Genomic DNA, 17,233 nt, shown 5'->3' with positions numbered 1-17,233 from the left:
ATTCTAATTGAACAAATTTAAATTACAAATGCCCTAAATCCAACCTTCATGCATTAAAAAAAGAAACTAGTTGTGAGGCATGTAGCTTTCTTATTCAGTCTGAATAAATACAGTACTAAACAATTGCACGAATACAAACTGCTGCATTACCAATAAAGTCCAGTAGAGGGAATCCAAATCTCGTGTGTGTGTGTGTGTGTGTGTGTGTGTGTGTGTGTGTGTGTGTGTGTGTGTGTGTGTGTGTGTGTGTGTTCATAGGACATGTGTTTAAATAATTAAGTTTAGGCTCTAATTCTTCTGAGAAAAAAACATTGCGAATAGAGAATGTTAAACATAAAATACAAAATGCAACTTTTTATATGCAAATTAAAATAGCTATTTTAACAAGACAATTGAATTGTGATAAATTTCATATAAACTTACTGTAGAGATCAAAACACCAAAAAAAGTTATAACTATTCACAAGCAATTATGCATTGCTTGCCAAATTCTCAGTGATATTTTTCTTAAATATAGTCTACAAACAGCTTCAATCAAACATGAAAGCTTCTTTCCATACAACAGCTCCGGGTTACTGATATATTTTTTGATGTGCGGTCGAACTTTAATTGATGGAATGAATAAAATCATTTGCATAATTGAGTGGTTTTATTCTGTATTTCTTATGAGTTCAGCAAGGCCCAGAGCACATTGCGTGTGTGTGTGTGTGGCCAGTCAGTCATTCAGCCTGTGTCTGCTGTCAGTTCACATCAGATTCACTCTCTCTGACAGGATGCTTTCAGAACGGAGCGTCTGGACAACGGCCCGAGCTGTCAGAGGAGATGGCAACTTTTGCTGGAAGGTAAACCGCATTGGGGGTCACTGAAAATGTATGCAAATTTGACATTTCCTTGCTCATTTGCATACATGGCCTTCACAACAGACTACTTATTTATTTGTTTAAAGGCGAAATCATAATCATATTGTAAATGACATGTAACACTTGTACTACCTGTCTGTCTGTCTATATATCTTTCCAGCTGTCTGTCTATTCATCTGTCTTTCTATCTGTGCTGTTTGTCTGTCTATGCTGTATATCTGCCTGTTTGTCTGTCTATTTATCTATATTTCTATCTGCGCTGTCTGTCTTTTCTATTCATCTATCTTTCTATATATATAATGTATCTTTGGCCCGTCTATCTCTCTATCTATTCTATCTGTTTAGCTGTCTTTCAGTCTGTATATCTGCCTGTCTGTTTATCTCTCTGTCTATATATCTGTCTGTCTATCCATCTGTCTATATACTGTATCTGTCTGCCTAGCTGTCTGTCTATTCATTTACCTTCTATTTGTCCTCTCTCTCTTTCTCTCTCTCTATACTGTATATCTGTCTATCTGTCTATCTATCTCTATATATCTGTCTGTCTATCCATATGTCTATATATCTGTCTGCCTAGCTGTCTGTCTATTCATGTGTCTTTCAATCTGTCTTGTCTGTCTTTCTATATGTCTAGTTCTCCAGCTGTCTGTCTGTCTATCTCTCTATCTATCTGTCTGTACTTTATATATCTGTCTGTCTATTTATTTATCTTTCTATGAGCCCTGTCTATATCTATATCTGTCTGTCAGTGTGTATATCTGCATGTCTATTTATCTCTCTGTCTATATATATATGTCTACCTGTCTGTTTATCTCTCTGTCTATATATCTCTCTGTCTATCCATCTGTCTATATACTGTATCTGTCTGCCTAGCTGTCCAGCTGTCTGTCTATTCATCTACCTTTCTATTTGTCCTGCCTATCTCTCTCTCTGTCTCTCTATACTGTATATCTGTCTGTCTGTCTGTCTATCTATCTCTAATTATCTGTCTGTCTATTCTTCTATGTCTGTCTATCTGGGTCTATATATCTGTCTGTCTGTCCATATGTCTATATATCTGTCTGCCTAGCTGTCTATCTTTCTGTCAGTCTGTATATCTGTCTGCCTAGCTGTCTGTCCATTCATCTATCTTTCTATCTGTCCTGTCTATCTCTTTCTGTTTATACTGTATATCTGTCTGTTTATCTATCTCTATATATCTGTATGTCTTTTCATCTATCTTTCTATCTGTCCTGTCTGTCTATCTGTCTTGTCTGTCTATACTGTATTTCTGTTTGTCTATCGTTATATATCTGTCTGTCTTTTCATCTATCTTTATATCCTGTCTATCTCTCTATCTATTCTATCGGTCTGTCAGTCTGTATCTGCCTGTCTGTTTATCTCTCTGTCTGTACATCTGCCTGTCTGTTTATCTCTCTGTCTATATATCTGTCTGTCTATAAATCTGTCTATATACTGTATCTGTCTGCCTAGCTGTCCAGCTGTCTGTCTATTCATCTACCTTTCTATTTGTCCTGTCTATCTCTCTCTCTGTCTCTCTATACTGTATATCTGTCTGTCTGTCTGTCTGTCTGTCTGTCTCTAATTATCTGTCTGTCTATTCATCTATTTTTCTATGTCTGTCTATATATCTGTCTGTCTATCCATATGTCTATATATCTGTCTGCCTAGCTGTCTGTCTATTTATGTGTCTTTCAATCTGTCCTGTCTGTATATATGTCTAGTTCTCCAGCTGTCTGTCTGTCTGTCTATCTTTCTATCTATCTGTCTGTATAAACTTTATATATTTGTCTGTCTATTTATTTATCTTTCTATGTTCCTGTCTATCTCTCTATCTGTCTGTCAGTCTGTATATCTGCATGTCTATTTATCTCTGTGTGTGTGTGTATATATATATATATATATATATATATATATAATGTCTGCCTAGATGTCCAGCTGTCTGTTTGTCTTTCTATCGGTCTTGTCTGTTTCTCTCTCACTCTCTCTCTCTCTCTCTGTCTGTCTATACTGTATATTTGTCTATCTATCTCTATATATCTGTCCGTCTATTCTTCTACATTTATATATCTCTCTCTGTGTCTGTCTGTCTATACTGTATATATGTCTGTCTATCCATTTCTATATATCTGTCTATCTTTCTATCTGTCCTGTCTGTCTATCTCTCTATCATTCTGTCTGTCTGTCTATACTGTATATCTGTTTGTCTATCTATCTTTATATATCTGTCTGTCTATTCATCTATCTCTCTATATGTCTGTCTGTCTATACTGTATATCTGTTTGTCTATCTATCTTTATATATCTGTCTGTCTATTCATCTATCTCTCTATATGTCTGCCTGTCTATACTGTATATCTGTTTGTCTATCTATCTTTATATATCTGTCTGTCTATTCATCTATCTCTATATATGTCTGCCTGTCTATACTGTTTATCTGGTTGTATATCTATTTTTATATATCTTTATATTATCTGTGTGCCCTGCCTATCTCTCTATCTGTCTGTCTGTATATCTGTCTGTCTATGTATCTGTCTGCCTAGCTGTCTGTCTATTCATCTATCTTTCTATCTGTCCTGACTATCTCTTTCTGTTTATATTATATATCTGTCTGTTTATCCATCTTTATATATCTGTATGTCTTTTCATCTATCTTTCTATCTGTCCTGTCTGACTATCTGTCTTGTCTGTCTATACTGTATATCTGTCTGTTTGTCTATCTATCGTTATATATCTGTCTGTCTTTTCATCTATCTTTATGTCCTGTCTATCTCTCTATCTATTCTATCTGTATTTCAGTCTGTATATCCCTGTCTACACACCTGTCTGTCTATCAATCTGTCTGCCTATCTGTCAAGCTAGCTGTTCTGCTGTCTTGTCTATTCATTGTTCTGTCTGTCTGTCTATATATCCGTCTAGCTGTTCATCTATCTTTTTATTTGTCCTGTCTGTCTATCTCTCTATCTATTCTACAGTGTCTGTCTATCTATATATCTGTCCTGTCTATCTTGCTATCTATTCTATCTGTCTGTCTATTCGATCTGTCTTTTCATCTTTCTCTCTTTCGATTGTGTCTTTCTGCCTGTCTACCCCTGCACTGCATTGCCACTATGACATGAGATATGAAATTAACTGGTAATTTTTTTTAACACAATTCAAAGATTAGCAAGATTTGTCTCTTTGTGGTGCTAATACATGGCATACTGTATATACAGTATAAAACGTAAATTAAATTTGTGCTTCTTTATATACATTTATTTTGTATATACATAAATAAAATTAATAATTGTTCATATCATTTTTATATACATGTATAATTATAAAACAAAACAATTCATAATAAGTGAAATCTATAGCTGCAAGTGGCTATTGGTGACCTTGCATTTTTCAGTTTGTGTAGTTTGTTATGTCATATTTAGTAGACCACGATCATGAAAACATTCAGCTTTACACTGAATAAAGAACAATCAGACTCTTTTACATGGGCGGCACAACCTTGGAAAAAATACACAACCCACCTGATACGTGCGGCATCAGGCGTCTGGACGTGATAGTGACTGGGTCACCCAGGTTTGGCAGGCCTACAAATCTGTGCTTGTTGTCTTGGCAGGTCCACCCACCTGAAAGAAACCCCTCCTTGCTACTGTATTTATGCTGATCTGAATTCTCCATCGTCTCCAGCTCAAGATTACACACCTGTCTGGCACATACAAGCAGCCAGGATGGGACGTGGAGCTGCACGGATTGCAGCCAGCTCTGGCTTCCCCTGTCCCAGACCGGCCAGATGTCAGCTGGCTGTGAAAGACGAGGGGCTTCGCAGTGACCAGAGTCTAAACTGGGATGCGGCCAGAGCTCTGGACCCAAGCCACGCTGCCCATGTCTGCGTGAACCATCGCGCCAAGATTCTCCAGCCCTGGTGAGACCAAGTGGGTTACAAAAAGATGGGGAGGTGCAAAGTACACAAGCAAGGAGATATCTCCATTGGATGTGAGGGTCCAGACACTTTCATGCCAAACCACACAACCCGTGGATTCTTTGTTTACAACTAAATAACCAAGATATTTAAACACCAAAAAGTTTTTTTAACGTCTCACATTCGGACATCAATTTTATCTTACAACGTGGGTCTGCATAACATTGCTGTACGACTGCCAGGCCTATATATTATAGTCTAAAGAACCTGTAAACAAAGTTACTTCTACAATTTATTTAAACAAGTTGAGAATAAACAAACGCTCGGTCCTCTTTAGGCGGGAAGCGATGAGACATGGTGCTAGGATGCCGGCCAAGTCTTCTCCAACCGTTTCGTCTAATCTAAAGTTACCGTACTGCTGGTTCAGCGAGCACTAGAGGAGACGTGCTGCTACAGTAGCCGCTGGTAAATCTCTGCATGGCTGTCACATCAAAAAACAACACGCAATCTTTCATAGCTCATCGTTAACATGAAGCTGAATGCAGGATGACCACGAACAGGATTGCCTCCAAAATGACCGCGCTAAATTTAGTCAAAACCATGTGCAAAATGCACCTACACTGTAAAACAAATGCAGCATAAAGTTAAAACAACTTCAGTTCAACCTAATTTGTTATAGTCGCAATGAAATTGAAATGAAAAACTGTAATTTGTTTTGGAATATTGTGGTATCTTTCACAAACGATAAAAATAAAAAAAATCATGTTCGCTCATATCTTTAATCAAAAACGCAAATCTTCTCCACTCCTCGAAACGGTCTCTCGTTATTTACTTCTGGTCATGGGGTATGACAGGTGGGCGAGGTCCGGGAGAAGATTGCAGCGATTAGCAAAAAGCAACATGACCCAACTTCCAACGATCCAATCAATTCTCAATAGACGAATTCAAGTCCAGTCCTACCTTTTATTTATTTCAGATGCCGATAAACAGTGTCTAATACCAACATATGGTGCATAATGTTTTTTACCCATCATGCCGAGTTTTGAGAATCCAACAGGTGATTTTTATATACAATTGAACCCGGCCCCAGTCTCAACCCCTGTGGCACCTCACTTGATATAAAGTCACAGTGCCAGCAGTCATCTGCTCGTGTCTTATTTCAACATCCTCTCACCTTCTCAAAACGCCTTCACCCGTACTTTATAGGCCTGCATGCACTATTCATGAGCTCCATAACCGAGAACAAGTCATTTCCTTGTACAGTAATTACATTTATCTACATATTTACAGCCATGGTCTTGTTGTTATCTGCTGGGGTTAGAGTTCATTGTAATGAAAGAGGTGGATGAAGGGTGGCTGCTTCATCTGAACCCTCTGGCACTGAATGCACCGTCGACCCGCTTTTTCATTTCAAGTGGAAAAACAAACTAATTATGTGGAAATATGATAATGCATTGTGCTCGAGGAGTCGCCAACGACTCTCATTAAGAGTCCATGCAACCCCACTTGCTTTCTTGAACTAATCTTATCTCTCTCTCTCTCTCTTTCAGCTCAGCGCTGTTTCTTCTAGGGAACGTTGCCCTTTCACGAGCCATGAACATTAGCGAGCACTCTGGGGCGTTTTGCATCAAAGTCGGCCACATTAGCATAATCGCTGGATTATTCCCCTTTTTCCTGCCAGCGAAGGTCAACATCTCACATGATTCTTTATTAGGGGATCACCCCTCCCAATTCTAACGTGGTACCAGCATTTGCTTGCGTCTGAAACCCTCACCTGACACCTCGGGAAAGGCTGTGGGGAGCCTCTCTATAACTTCTCTATCTGTCCATCTTCACATGATGAAATCACATTACAGTTGACAGGACCTCACTGCAGGAGCTTGACAGTTATCTACTAGTGTCCTGTAGAGTAGCTCGCATTTTGGGCCGTAGGATCCCACATTGTCAAATTGGATATCACCATTAATTTGATTTATAAATACAATAAAATTAAATTAATAAGTGTTTTATTTAGTGTTTCAGTAATTTGTCGTAGACACACAGACATTAAAATGGAGCGCAAAGAAAGACTTTTGTATCTCACTTGTTTCCTCGAGATCAGGGTTTCTCAAATTGGGGTTCTCAAACCCCTGGTGGTATGCAGGGAAATTGCAGGGGGTTCGTGAGTTGATGAAGAACATTAATTGATTGTAATTAAATCAGAAAATATAAATAATTAATTAAAAAACGAATAAAACACTTACCAAAATATATATTTTATTTGTTTAATCTGCATGTCATGTGACCATTACACAACACTCAATATATCAAAAAAACAAAGATACGTTTTATGAACCAATAAAAGAAAATTACCAGATAAAGAACAGGTAATAATAACTATGTAAAATACTACTTATATAATCTTTAATTAAAAGGGATAAAAATTAATGTTTTTGAAGTTAAACATGCAAATGTGCGATTACATTTTAAAAATATATACTTAAAATTAGCGATGTATCGATATAAATAAACTTTCATCCTATCTTCACTTGTTCTCTTTTATTATCTCTCAAATATGAGTTGGTTTCTTCAAAAATACCACATTTTGCATTTAATTGCATTATTGTGAAAGACTTTTGTTAAAGATCAGATTTAGAGCGATCCTCAAACATACACAGAGTTAGAACTGTTTGCCCTAATGCTGCGTTCAGACCAGCCGAGGTAGAGGCGTCAAGCACGAGTGATTTAAATGTTAAGTCAATGTGTAGACGTATTGACGCGCGTCTGCAGGTCTCGCGCCACGAATGAGGCGTTTAGCGCACCGCCTCATTTGCGTGTCTAGTTTGCACGAATGGCACGAATTGAGCGTTGCCGCCGCAAACACGCAGATTGAAAAATTGGAACTTTGGCGGAAAAGTGCGCAGTGTTAACCAATCACGAGCTTGCTCTAGTAGTAACGTGATTGCAGGAAGCGAGGGGAGTCGCAGAAGCCCCTCCCATGACGCAAATTTCCACGTGAATGTCTCAATGACTAGAATTTCACGAGTAAACTCTAAATGTGGTAACACTTTATTTCGATAGTCCACTTTAGATATTTTACTAATTATAAGTAACTTTGCAACTACTTATCAACTACCAATCTTTTGAGAGTTAGTAGACTGTCTGCTTAATATCTACTAACACTTTATTGTGATGATATCTCAACTGACATTCAACTGTCTATAAGTATCTTTGCAGGTGCATGTCAACTTATTCCACTAACCCAAACCTCTTCCCTAACCCCAACCCTTACAGTCTACTAATACACTAATGAGAGTTATTTGACGTATTGTTGCAAATAATTGAAAGTTAGTTGACAAGTAGTTGCAAAGTTATTTATAGTTAGTAGAATGTCTAAAGTGGACTATCAAAATAAAGTGTAACCCTAAATGTTTAAGCCACAAACTAGACGTGGTAGACGAAAATTTTTTGACACCTCAAATGCGTCTGGTGTGAATACTTCAGGGTTTTATAAGTTGAGTAAGAGCGCCACCTGATGGATAATAGCGGAAATACGGATTGCCGGAAAAACTCGTCATTGGCAGGAAAGCGTTTTCTCTTAATTGACGAATCTCAATTAATTTTCTTAGACAGCAATGAGATTAAATGGAGAGCATGTAAACTTTTGTTTAATGGGGTAGTTCACCCAAAAAACGAATTTTTTTCTCTTACTTAGTTTCTTTCGTCTATTGAATACATAAAAGATATTTTGATAAATCATAAGCAAACAGTACCCATTAACTTCCACAGTATTTGTTTTTCCTACTATGCACTGTGTCAACTGTGTGGTTACCATCATTTATCAAAATATCTTTTTTGTCTTCAACAGAATAAATAAACTCATTCAGGTTTACAACTAAATGAGGGTGAGTAAATAATGACTGAAATTTTTTTTTTGGTTAAACTATCGCTTTAAGTCTCCTGTGTCTCAAATTTGCCAAGTCTAACAACAAAAATATTATTAAAGATATCAATATGAACTCAAAAGATTATTTTGCCACAACCACATTAATTTTACTGTCCTATCCCATTAATGCATAGTTTACCATTACTGCATAGTCCATTGACAATTGCTTAATTTTGTTCTGTTTTAGGGGAACAACTGAGACTAAAAATCACAAAACTAACTTGAAAACTTTTAAACATTTGGCGAGAAATTGAGGAGAAATGCAAAAAAGCATCTATGTTCACAGCTGGCAAAATCTGTGCAATCAAACGGTTGCCATTGGGCTTCAGGGTCAGATATCATGCCAGCATCACCAATCCTACTACTGTTGATTAGATGCACTAATAAGAAATATCACCTTATATGATCCTGTGATAGTGAGGTGTCAAACCAACATCCTAATCATCGCGATATCTAGTAATGCAGTTGGGTTTACCTGTTAATTAAACGAAGAATCTCTTCTGGTAGTGTTAGGAGGAATGTGAGACTCGGGCTGCTGTGCCAGGAAAGTTTTTCAACTTCTCCAAGATTGCTGTGGTCGGATTTTAAACCTGGAAATGCCAAACTTCGTTTAAATACAAATGTTATAATGCGTGCAAGTTATATCATAATGTATCAAAGATTTTCACAAATAGCTCAGCTACATGTATAGTGTGTAAACTTTTTGCATACTAACCAAATGGGAGTTTTCTTCAATCTTCCCGAATCAAGAGTTGGGAAGCAAGATGAACTTGGTTCCAGACAAAAAGTCAAGGGCCAAGAATGACAGACGCCCCAGGTCAAGGTGGGCATGCGGCCAGCACCGCTAACGGAAAGGGTAGCAGTCAGAAGACATCAAGTTAGAGCAGACGCTTCAAATGAGATTAAAACGAAAGCGTGCACAAGTTACTGGCATTCTTTCAAATCCCTGACAGTGTCAAACATATTTACAATGATCTGAATGTAAAAGTAACACTGTGCTTTTTATAGTGCAGCAAGGATTATAGAAGATCCTGATGCATTGAGTTACAATCATAAAACACTAAACATCATTTCCATTACAAAGTTTTCCCTTAGCAAAGAAACGGCTAAAAAACTTTTAGGTTGTGACCGTTTGTGCCATCTTTTTAACATGCCTCAACACATTCATCCGCAGCACCGGATTAGAACTGGCATATCAACGCCATCAGCAATGTACGTTTACAGCTCCAGATCACTTAATCAACATAGGGATGTAAAGTTACAAAAGAAATAAAACAAGTTGTTTTCTTTTACAAATTCTTAAAGGAAAGCTAAACAGGTTTGCAACGGGTGTGTGGTCAGTAAGCAGGAAATGGCAGATTCAGACAGCATGTGTTATATCACTTCAGTTCTTTGGAGACATGTTATATATGTACCAGAATGTAAGGTCTGCTCCCGTACCGTGAGATCTCTTAAGCATTCAAAGAAAACAGGAAAGGAAGTTGAAAGTTGCTATTAAGAGAAGCATCCTGAAGAAATCAATCTGTAAGAAGTTTGTCACTGTGGTGGTACCTTTCCAAAAAGTGCATATTTTGGTACAAAATGGTACATTTTAGGACCTTTTTAAAAGGTACTGTCTCAATGACAACATTTGTTTTTTTGAGACCAGGTTTTTAACTAGGGGGTTAGGGGGACTCACCAAACTTCTAAGAGGGCTGCAAAACTTAGGGTTAGGAGCTAGGGGGTGGCCATGGGTGGCCAGTGCCACCCCTGATTTAAGGTTCGGTTAGGGCCCTAGGTTAGATGAGGGTGATTGAAAATAAGTAAGGAAAAATTGATGATGGGCTACTCAATTATAAGAAAATAATGCACACCCAAGGTGGTAATGCAGCACGATGCGAAGCAGTTGTGCATTATTTTCAAATAATTCAAAGGATTTGACGTCAGTTATTCCGCTAATACCATGGTTACCACAAACATTGCTCTGGTGCCTACTATTAAGACATTTGACAAGTTAGGTGTGCAGTTATCGAAAAATATTGCATTTCCATGGATATTTCTCAACCAATCAGAATACAGCATTCAACAGACCCGTGGTATAACTTTAAATTAGGGATGACTTTTTGACTGGGTTCGGGTTTGGCTGAATCTTAGATTTTCTTTCCACCCTAGGCCTACGCTACGCTGGTCGACGTCACACGGCCGTTGATTACACACATCGGGTGCTGACGTGGAGATAAGCGCGTTTTTTTCGGTGAGCCTTAGTGGCAGTTCACATTTCGTGGACGCACCTGGAAAAACTAGCGCATCGCACTGCGTCGCTTTCATTATGCATAGGCTTATGGTAATTGTCAAAATAGTTTTTCCAACTTGTCATCATGGCATCCTTTTTTTACAGTTAAAATCAAATAAAATGAAAAATACACTGCTGTGGACGTTGTTTACCTCATTAATGTGTTTTACTGTGTTAATGGAATAAGGATGCGAGTAGGATTCGGTATTCTGTTTCGGATTCGCCCGAATCTTAAACAGTGGTTTCGGTATTCGGCCAAAAAATTTGGATTCGGTGCATCCCTACTTTAAATACATGTTCATTTAAAAACATAAATGTATCATATAATATGTCTGTCACAGTAAAGGTAATGAGACTATGTTGGAAGGGGTTCATATTTGAATTTATTACACGGCTCTCTGGAATGCTTGATTCTGATTGGTCAGTTGAGACATTTGCAGGTTCGTTCTTTTCAAATAATAACCGCTCCAAAGTAATAATGCATAGCCGGTACTACTTGTACGATTTAAATCGCTCCGCGCCAACAAAGATTACTGTTTGGCGCCATCTTGTGACAAACACTGGACAACCACAACATTTTGACATTAATTTTAACATGTACGGAAAAAACAAAACATTTAAACAGTGGATAAAATAACGAACCACGACAAGACACAGAGAGCTTACTGAGACTGAACTTGACAAAATAGAGCATGACCGCTACGAAGCCAACACACAAAAAAATACAGGATGGTCATTAAAACTTCTCAAAGACTGGCTAAAAGAGAAAAAAATGGAGACAGACAAGTATGAAGCAGAGGATCTTAATAATGTATTACGATCATTTTATGCATCTGTGCAAAGTTTCGCGGAAGGATGAAAATGATAATTTAAAACAAATATGCCAATAAGATGTTTCAAATTCATATTCATGTCCAGTTTTTTTCTTATGTGGCAAGTAGCCGTGGAATAAGCGGGATAATGTAGAGGCAGCCGGTAGTTATCGGGAAATAAGCCCCGACAGTGTGATCAGGACCCGACGCGAAGCGGAGGTGTCGGGTGGATAATTTATAATTGCAGGGTTCTTTGATGTTAGAGCTGATCCGTGCATCTCTAGTCTAGAGCAGTAAAATTGAAACTTGTTACTCCAGCAGCAAAAGTTCAGGCCGAATCAAGTGATCAGGTCAGTAAAATCCATGTTATTTACCTAGTTACCTTTCATAAAAGTTAAAGAAGCTGTACCATTTTATTCAGAAATTATTAGCATATATTTTCCTTCTTTTATATAGCATTGGAAATAAATTGTTTAAAGGAAAACACTACCGTTTTTTATATTTTACTATGTTCTTACCTCAATTTAGACGAATTAATAAATACCTGTCTATTTTCAATGCGTGCACTTAATCTTTGTACAGCGCGTTTTGAATGTGTTAGCATTTAGCCTAGCGCCATTCATTCCTTAGGATCCAAACAGGGATGAATTTAGAAGCCACCAAACACTTCCATGTTTTCCCTATTTAAAGACTATTACATGAGTAGTTACACGAGTAAGTATGGTGGCACAAAATATAACGTGGCGATTTTTTAAGTGAATAAAAAATGAGAACTATATTGTATGGCGGAAGAGCACTTTGACCTTGGCGTGCAGTAACATCATCACTCCTGAACACTCCCCCTCTCGATCAAACTTCTGTCAATATTACTGCGCCCGAGGTCGAAGTGCTGCAAACTAAGTGCTCTTCCGCCATACAATATGGTTCTTATTTTTTATAGTTCTTAGTTTAAAAAATCGCCACGTTATATTTTGTGCCACCATACTTACTCATGTAACTACTCATGTAACAGTCTTTAAATAGGGAAAACATGGAAGTGTTTGGTGGCTTCTAAATTCATCCCTGTTTGGATCCTAAGAAATTAATGGCGCTAGGCTAAATGCTAACACATTCACGACGCACTGTACAAAGTTTGGGTGCACGCATTGAAAAAAGATGGGTATGTATTATTTTGTCTAAGTTGAGGTAAAAACATAGTAAAATATTGAAAAACTGAGGTGTTTTCCTTTAACTTAAAACCTTTGTATATGTTTGTGATAAAATTATCTAGTCTCTAGTGATTTATTAATTTTTTGGTCACCCCAATATAATCACTGCGTCTTACCTGTCTTACCACCCCTGAAAAACGCCCCTGTTATTTACTCAATGTCATGATGTCCAAACCTCCAATGTCTTTCTATGATCTTCTGAACCAAAACGCAGAAGTGTTGTTTTGAGTTTTGTATTTACGCTGGGAGCAGATGGGGATCATCTCATCTAAAGCTTCAAAGGACGCAAAAGCGCATGTGCATGGCGTATATTTCAAAGCACGTGAACAGGTTTGGTGAAAGAAAATAAACTATAATCTATTGTTAGATGAATTGCCACTTCTCTTGATGAGGGTGCAAGATAACAACTCATCACACTGTATGATCAATCAAACAAAGACATTGGGTATAGCGAAACGAAGGAGATTAAACAATGATAAAATTGTTTAATAGAAATAAATAAGTTCAAAATTAAAATCACATACGAGGGCAGAGCCCATTTAAAACTAACAGCCAATTGCGCAGTGCTCCGACAGTCCGAATCCCAGCTTTGCCGATCCTGTAGCCCTCTCTTCAACCTATACTTTTCTGTCCTATCAAATAAAAGCAAAAATGGCCTAAAATAAAACTAAGGCCATAAGAGAATAATTGATAGAAATGTATTTAAAGCAAGCATTTATTTCTGTCCTTATTTCTATGTATTTCTTATTGATTACCATATTTTATATTTCGAATAGGTTTTGGCATAGCAACAGAGTTTCTCACCTTCGTGTGGAGGCAGCGGGGGTAAACATGACTGACCACACCACATTTATCAGTCTATGGCTGAACGGAATTGCCCTGCAGGGGTGCGGCATGCCTTTGTCCACCGGGTCAGACCAGGGCAAGAAAAAGGCGGGTGCGGGTGGATTGCGGATACGTATAGGCAAAACACCTTTGTGTTAAAATTGCATCTGCCAACAAACCTCAACTTCCATTTCCTTTTAATGAAGCCCACAGGGCAATAAAACATCAAAGCCTTCCAGGGCTCGGGTGACAGGACGTTTAAAATATTGAAAATCCACTTGGAGCTCCATGACCCTGCATGTGAAAACTTAGCTCAATAATTTTATTGTGATTTAATACATAAATTCTGTGATTCATGTCAAAGATTGAAATCAAACTTTGATGCTCCTAATCTCATAAAGACTTTTTTCTTTCCATATTTTCACTTTTTTGGAGAGCACGGAGATTTGTGATCTTGAGGAAATACGAACATCTGGGTTTGTAAGAACACGAGCGCAAGAGAAAAGTAACAACCTCTGGAACACCGCACGTTTCCTGTTGTTGGAGATCAAACTTTCCTTCACTTTTTCATATCTTCAACTTCTGGTTTAAAGGTAAGACGAAAGGCCAGCACAAACAAATGTGTCACTCTTTTTGTGTTCTCTTTTTCTCTCGGTCTGTTTGTTTTTCAGTAATGGTTCTTTGTGGTCTTTTTCAGCAGGGGGTAGACCTGAGGTGGGCTGAGCTGACAGGATTCCTGCTCTGTTAGTTTGCACAGTCGAGGGAAACTAAAGGCCAGCAGTGGATTCAGCTTTAGGTATGTTAACAATCTCTGTGTTTTTGTTTTTTTCTTCTGTGCTTTTAATGCACATTTTACAATCAGTGGTTTTCACACGTACTTAGTGTTTCTAGGCTAGAAAACTTTCTTTGAAAGTCTGTATTGTTTTAAGAGGAAGTAATGGGGCTTTAGAGATTCGGGCTGTCGGTTTTTAATTCTTTATTTGTCTGAACACGTTAGCATCTGTTTCATAGAGTCGATGCTGAGTCATGTTTAAACGTGCAGTTTATTTAAAAGTCTTCACGATGAATGAGTATTAAAGGTTTAGATGCTAAATTCTCATGCAGATTTTGTAGCCAGTTCACATTTACGAAACGGGATGTTTGGATCATGAGGTATGACTGTAGTACAATGGACTACAACATGTATGCTTCATAGCCCAAATGTGATTTTTTTTTACTGAAATGCCAGATGTGGGTTTATGCCAAATCGCATGTGTGATAGCACCTGTGCTGTCTGGGTTTATTTGGTGTTTGGCTACATGCAGTTCACAGGCTTCTTTGATCACTGGCCTGATTTTAGTTTCAGCAGGGAAAAATTAACCCCTTCTTGTCCGTTCTGTTTCAGTTCAAATGTCGATTCTTTAGTTAGTGATAAAAGTGATAGAAATGACATACAGGAGTTGCCAAAAGTGATGTGCAACTTTGAACAATGAACATCTTATATTTATGCATTTGGCAGACAATATTACAATTATATATATTACAAAAATGTTACTCTGAGGTACTAATATGACATATTTAGCATAGCTGTACGTTTTGAAATGGTACTGCCCCAGTGAAAACAAGGGACCAAATTATTTTGTCAAATAAATACCTTAAAAATGTTGTTTTGTCAATTTTGTACCATACACCTCATATTTTGATGGTTTAATATAACCTGAGGGGGCTTTAAAGGCACAAAATGTACAAATTTCCTCCCCCCGGGCATCACTTTTGGTCACTACTGTAGTTTTTCTTTACATAGTTTTAAATATTGGTGAAATTTTATTTTTTTGTATGTATTCATTCATTTCTTGTTTTGTTTCACCTATATACAGCATATACTCCAGCTGAAAATGACTCATCCAGACTCATCTAAACCAAAAAAATAGTCCTGGATCTCACATGTGCTGAAATCCCGAATAAGTTTTTGTGCCTCCAAACCAAAACCGAGGAGATGGTTTCCGTTTACATATTTACCTTGAGTTACCTTTGGCTACACGCACAAGGTTTGAGTCTGGTTGAGTTAAACGCCGGCCTCCAGGTAGCCAGGGGCCGTTCTGTGTTCGTCACGGCAGGTGAACTCCGGTTCCGATCGATTGGGGCGTCCGAGGCCTGCAAGGTGGAAGTGGTGGTCACTGAACCAATCACACAGAGAGTTGGAAAGCTCACACCTCAGGTAGCCAAACAAATCCACCTGTATCAGATTCTACCATAATGCAGTGTTTGCAAGAAGATAATGAAATAAGTTGTATTGCAGGTTTTTGATTGCCAGTTTTTACCTGATGAAGTGAAGTACGTCCATAACGGCAGCCCACTTATAGAAGAAGACACCATCATGCTGAGGGTCTATAGGTGAAATATTGTGTGGTTATCATCTTAATAATAACTTTATAATAACTTCTCAAACAAAGCTAGCAGATGTTTTATTAATAAAATCTTAATACCAAAATGTGACCCAATATATGCAAAACCAACTAAAGTCATTTTTGTGATTTACTGTTTTCAACATAAAATCATCCTATACATAATGTTAAGAACATTCTGTGAAAATTTAAGCATGATATCTTTAGTAAGATCATATCAAAGATCGTGTCATATAATCTCATCATAATGCTGCGTTTACACCAACCGCGTTTCGGGGGTCAAAATCGCGTTTACCGCGCCTAGTTTGCCGCTTGAACAGTTTGAATGCAGAGAAGAAGCGAAGTTTGCCTCTGACGCGCGTCAAATGCTTGCTTTTTCTCTACACGCGCGGAAAAAGCAAGCATTTGACGCACGTCAGAGGCAAACTCTGCTTCAAGCGTTGGTTGAATGAGTGACTCCGGGCGGGGCTGCCAGCACAGCAGCAAGCAGGCTTCTGATTGGTTAACACGGTGCGAAATTCCGCCAAAGTTCAAATTTTTCAACTCGGGCTTCAGCCGCAAATTCGCGTGAACAGCAAAATGCACAAAAAGCACAATTCGCGGGTACCACGCACAACGCTCAATTCGCGCCTTTCGCCTGAACTAGATGCGCGTATGAGGTGGAAACGCGTCTTCCGCGCCGCAGGACCTCCAGACGCGCGATAACGCGTCTTCACATTGACTTAACATTGAAATCACTCGCGCTTCCACCGCGGTTGGTGTAAACTCAGCATAATGCTGCGTTTCAGGCGTCAAAATTGCGTCTACCGCGCGTGGTTTGCCGCTTGAACAATTTGGATGCATTCGTGCGTGTAGAGCGGAGTAGACCCGCGGAAAAAGCAAGCATTTGACGCGCGTCAGAGGCAAACTCCGCTTCTTGTGGGAGGGGCAAGTGCTATGCGGTTGTCTGTTTGCAAGATGACTGATGTTGATTGTGGTTTTATCGAGAGAGTTAACAGTTTGTATTTGGTAACATTACTATAGGGGGAAAATAAAC

The 17,233-nt window shown here is 38.3% G+C and overlaps 1 protein-coding gene and 1 long non-coding RNA gene across 4 annotated transcripts in view; one reads left to right on the top strand and one right to left on the bottom strand.

Annotated features, from left to right (window-relative positions):
* Positions 1–495: 495 nt before the first annotated feature.
* Positions 496–10,160, bottom strand: LOC135727369 (uncharacterized). The gene is made up of 4 exons (XR_010525273.2): positions 9,412–10,160; positions 9,172–9,286; positions 4,377–4,771; positions 496–834 (listed from the first exon to the last, which is right to left on the bottom strand). It is a non-coding gene; the product is annotated as an uncharacterized lncRNA (long non-coding RNA).
* A 3,657-nt stretch (positions 10,161–13,817) lies between these two features.
* The window catches only part of frem1b (Fras1 related extracellular matrix 1b), a 36,390-nt gene continuing 32,974 nt past the window's right edge, over positions 13,818–17,233 (top strand). The window contains exons 1-4 of one of the 3 annotated variants that reach the window (XM_065245173.2): positions 13,818–14,406; positions 14,511–14,609; positions 15,670–16,010; positions 16,092–16,186. In XM_065245173.2, the coding sequence (XP_065101245.1) occupies positions 15,789–16,010; positions 16,092–16,186 (317 nt within the window). In that variant the 5' untranslated portion in view covers positions 13,818–14,406; positions 14,511–14,609; positions 15,670–15,788. The remainder of the gene's footprint in view (positions 14,407–14,510; positions 14,610–15,669; positions 16,011–16,091; positions 16,187–17,233) is intronic. The other 2 variants (XM_065245168.2, XM_065245164.2) reach the window with 2 other exon arrangements.

The sequence above is a fragment of the Paramisgurnus dabryanus genome, chromosome 24 (genome assembly GCF_030506205.2).
Source record: "Paramisgurnus dabryanus chromosome 24, PD_genome_1.1, whole genome shotgun sequence".
In the NCBI taxonomy this organism is placed as follows: Eukaryota; Metazoa; Chordata; class Actinopteri; order Cypriniformes; family Cobitidae; genus Paramisgurnus; species Paramisgurnus dabryanus.
Note: the sequence above shows the minus strand (reverse complement) of the source record. Positions and strands in the feature narration are given on the sequence as shown.